The following is a 3,641-nucleotide window of genomic DNA, read 5'->3' on the forward strand; positions in this document are numbered from 1 at the left end:
TATATATATATATATACCCGATCACAGAGATACAAAAACCTTTGCAAAAACAATATTTCACAAAGTTAACAAACAAAAGACATTACAACCTGGAGCCTTTTTTATACAATAGTATTTTGTTGTGTTCCTTTTTTTCTATTCAGAATGCAAAATGAAATGTTGACTTGATAAAAAGCCAAATCAACGACAGTCATCAGTGCAATATTAAACAAATATATATATATATAAAAAAAAACTATCAAGTTTAAGACCAGCGATGCATATTTGTTTGTTCCGCTAATACCAATCTATCCCTTGATGTTTCTTTCTATTGCTCTAGTTTGTTTATCCAGGTATATGGAAGGACAGTCCTTATTCCCTGATGTCCCTCTGCTCATGGTAGGCAGAGCAGACCAAGGTCGCATCACAATGCCACACACAGGAGGAGAGGAGCAGGCCTCACACACACACAGGCCTGGGCAGGGGGACAGCTCAGCTCGCTCAGGACACAACCGTCAGATGTATGCAACACACACACACACAGACTCACACACATGAACACGTGCGCATGCATGTATGCATGTGCACATGTACACTCTCACACAAGGCTTCTCATTAAATGACTGTGATGCTATCGGGTTTTATATATCTTTCACTCACTGTTGGCCTTTGAGTAAAATAAAAAATAAACACAAATTCAAAAGTAACATACAAGCAGCATAGAAACAAATATTAGGGTGACATGACTTTCAAAATGCAGCAGGCAGTTTTTTAAACCAATTGTTTTTGATATCCTGCAATAGTCATGTTGATTAATAATAGGTTTATACTCCTGCTCAGTAGTAACTCATTCTAAGCCTCAGCTCCTGCAGTTACCCGGACAAGCACCAGGGGGGGGGGGGTTAAAAAGCTCCGCATTTTGTGCAATAAAACTCCCTGTATTTATAAGTTATGCAATAAAATTCCATTTTCGTGACTAAATAGAAACTTTAAAAAGGATGAGATATAATCCGTTCACCGATTTAAAAAAAAAACAAAAAAAACATTTGCAATGTGTTTGCAACCATACCTTTACAGAAAGGCAAACCCCTTTGCTTGTCACATTACCATTTGGTAGTAGTGTGGGAAACACATTGTCCCCGTTGAAGATGAGAAAGAAACTGTAAATAGCAACTATTGCTTTGCAGAACAAATACCATAGTTGTCCCCTAGCCTAAATCTGTGGTTTGAATAACATTGCCTTGGGGCCTACTGCCAAAGTATCTGTTACTTGAATGTCTGTGTGAGTATGCTCATTATGTTGGCCTAGACAAGGTTGGGGATAGGCTACAGGAATCTTTGAGTGACTTCCTATATTGGAGTGTTGTGGAGTGAGCAAGAGTCCAATGCTTTTGAATACTTTACAGTCGAGGTAGCTGGTAAAGAAAACCAAACGTGAAGTTCATCAGAGAAAATAATAGTCTCTCCAGCGCAGACAAATTTAGGCTAATTGGGACATGATGGGATCTCCACACGGGACAGTTTATACTACGATACGAGAGTCCGAAGCAGCTTTATAGGTCACCCTAAATATTTTAAAACGTAATAGATTTGATTTGAGAGAGAGGAGAGAAAAAAAAGAACCACAACATATTCAAAATGCATCTTCTCAATGTACCTTCATAAATAGAACCCAGCCTGTATTCACAGTGATGACCAGGGTGTTGTTCGTTAAAATACTGAAAGGAGATAAAGTGAATTCCAAATGCGACTTTCCTGACGTTTTGATACAAAGCGAAAGCAGCGGTTTAATAGTACATTAACCATTGACACTGGTCGCACTGGCTTGAAAATACGTTGATGCCAGCCAAGCAGCCTGTTTGATGAAGGCAGAGCGCATTTAGCTACTTTTTTAAATATATATATATATATATATATATAAAGAAACAAAGTAAAGCTATTGTGTACAGTACTTAACAACATTAGGTACATTGCTGTTACAATGAATACACATCTGGAAAAGCAAATTGGATATATCATAATGCCGCACTTTGAAATAGATCAAATCCTTTAATTTAAAAAAGAAATATAAAAGCCAAATAGATGATGGCATTCATTCCCCGTGCTCACCTCTTCTTCCCTTTCTTATAGGCTATTCCAGCATGCAGCCACAGCATCAAGTGCCATCTTTTTAGTATATCAAATCATTTAAAAGGGTCCTATAAGTGAACAGCGTAGCTACAGGTCGACACCTCAAAAACAAAGACCAATAAAGAAGCGTTTCAATGAAACAGCGACAACAAAGATGGAACGTCCATCGCCGCGTAAAACTAGGCTGCTGTCTGGCCTCGGGACCCAAACACCGGCGTAGTTATTTTTATATGTCCCAATCTATTATACACATTCAAGATAAAAGAAGCTTTAGTACCAACCCACCAAAATGGCGTTTATTTTGTTCAAGATTCATGCTGAAGCAGATACAAGAACCATGTGGTGTTTGACTCACGAGTCAGAGACCCGGATTTGGTTTTGATGAAAGGTAATTTACTGTGTGTTTTTAGGCTGTAATTTGGAACAACTATGTACAGATCGAAACGCAAGTTTACAAAAGCCTGGCTTTCCGTGTGTTTACCTGACAGCAGTGTAGCAGATCACCGTGCGCCAGAGGAGTACTTTGCCTTAGTGATGAGGTATAGGACTATGTCTTGGTGTCCTCCAAAAGCGGCAATGTGTAAGGCACTCCACCCTTCCCTGTTCGCCAATCGAATATCGGCTCCGAATTTCACCAGCAGTTTTACAAGTTCGAGATTCCCGTCGATGACTGACTGATGCAACGCCGTCTGTCCTTCGGGCCCGAAGGAGTTGACATTGAATTCGCAGTTTGTCATGTTCTGGAGCAACGAGTGGAGTTCCTTTGTGTTGCCTTGCTTCACCGCCTCTTGGAATACGATCTGAGGCGCTGAGCAAGTTGATACATCCCCCTGACTCATTGTGAAACCGGGATAGGTATAGCTCCTGTGTCGTTCTATGTGATAATCACTGTATTGGTCTCTGGTGTGGGAATAGTGCCCAGATACTGGATTACTACCAGTTATGAGGCTCTTTAAAAAAAAGTAAAAATCGTATGCTATAGATAAGATAATACGAACACAATATATCCCAAACAGGACATAGACAAAATAACACACTTGGTGTGCAAAAGGTTGTCAATGGTTGCGAAATCCAAAATCCCGTCGCAGTGTGTAGCCTAGTCTCCTCTTGCCTTCGTTTCCCTCCCTCGTAATAGCAGCACCAGGTAGTATAGGCTATATTGCAGAGATGGAACAGAGCGACAGTTGAAACCTTTCTTCTGTTGGTATACTGGAAGAACAGCCACGGTATCAGTATCTCCAAACGCGGTGAATTTACCCTGCAGGATCCTGGAGTCGCGGCAGTTCGTATGGCAAGGGTAGCTGTGGGAGACAGGTACGATCCACATAAGTACACTGATCAGGGCTATATACTCCCTAACGTTTACATTCCAACATTGACATCAAAAACACGTTTTATGCACACTTTACACATAAGGTTCAGATACAAAATCCAATAATTGATGTTGTAGATGAAATATAATATATTTCGGTACTTGCCTGTGAGAATTGGACGGATCCTGGCGGCGACGTAGTATGAAATTCCCCGCGTGC

The 3,641-nt window shown here is 40.4% G+C and overlaps 1 protein-coding gene across 1 annotated transcript; it reads right to left on the minus strand.

Annotated features, from left to right (window-relative positions):
• Nucleotides 1-212: 212 nt before the first annotated feature.
• Nucleotides 213-3,409, minus strand: nrarpa (NOTCH regulated ankyrin repeat protein a). The gene has a single exon (XM_024381127.2). It carries the CDS (start codon nt 2,946-2,948, stop codon nt 2,610-2,612), a length of 339 nt encoding a protein of 112 aa, XP_024236895.1. The 5' UTR covers nt 2,949-3,409; the 3' UTR covers nt 213-2,609.
• Nucleotides 3,410-3,641: the final 232 nt, after the last annotated feature.

This window comes from Oncorhynchus tshawytscha, linkage group LG20 (genome assembly GCF_018296145.1).
Source record: "Oncorhynchus tshawytscha isolate Ot180627B linkage group LG20, Otsh_v2.0, whole genome shotgun sequence".
In the NCBI taxonomy this organism is placed as follows: domain Eukaryota; kingdom Metazoa; phylum Chordata; class Actinopteri; order Salmoniformes; family Salmonidae; genus Oncorhynchus; species Oncorhynchus tshawytscha.

What these genes read in the sequence shown, in the direction of transcription:
- nrarpa (XM_024381127.2), bottom strand. Translation starts at nt 2,948, where the DNA reads ATGAGTCAGGGGGATGTATCAACTTGCTCAGCGCCTCAGATCGTATTC.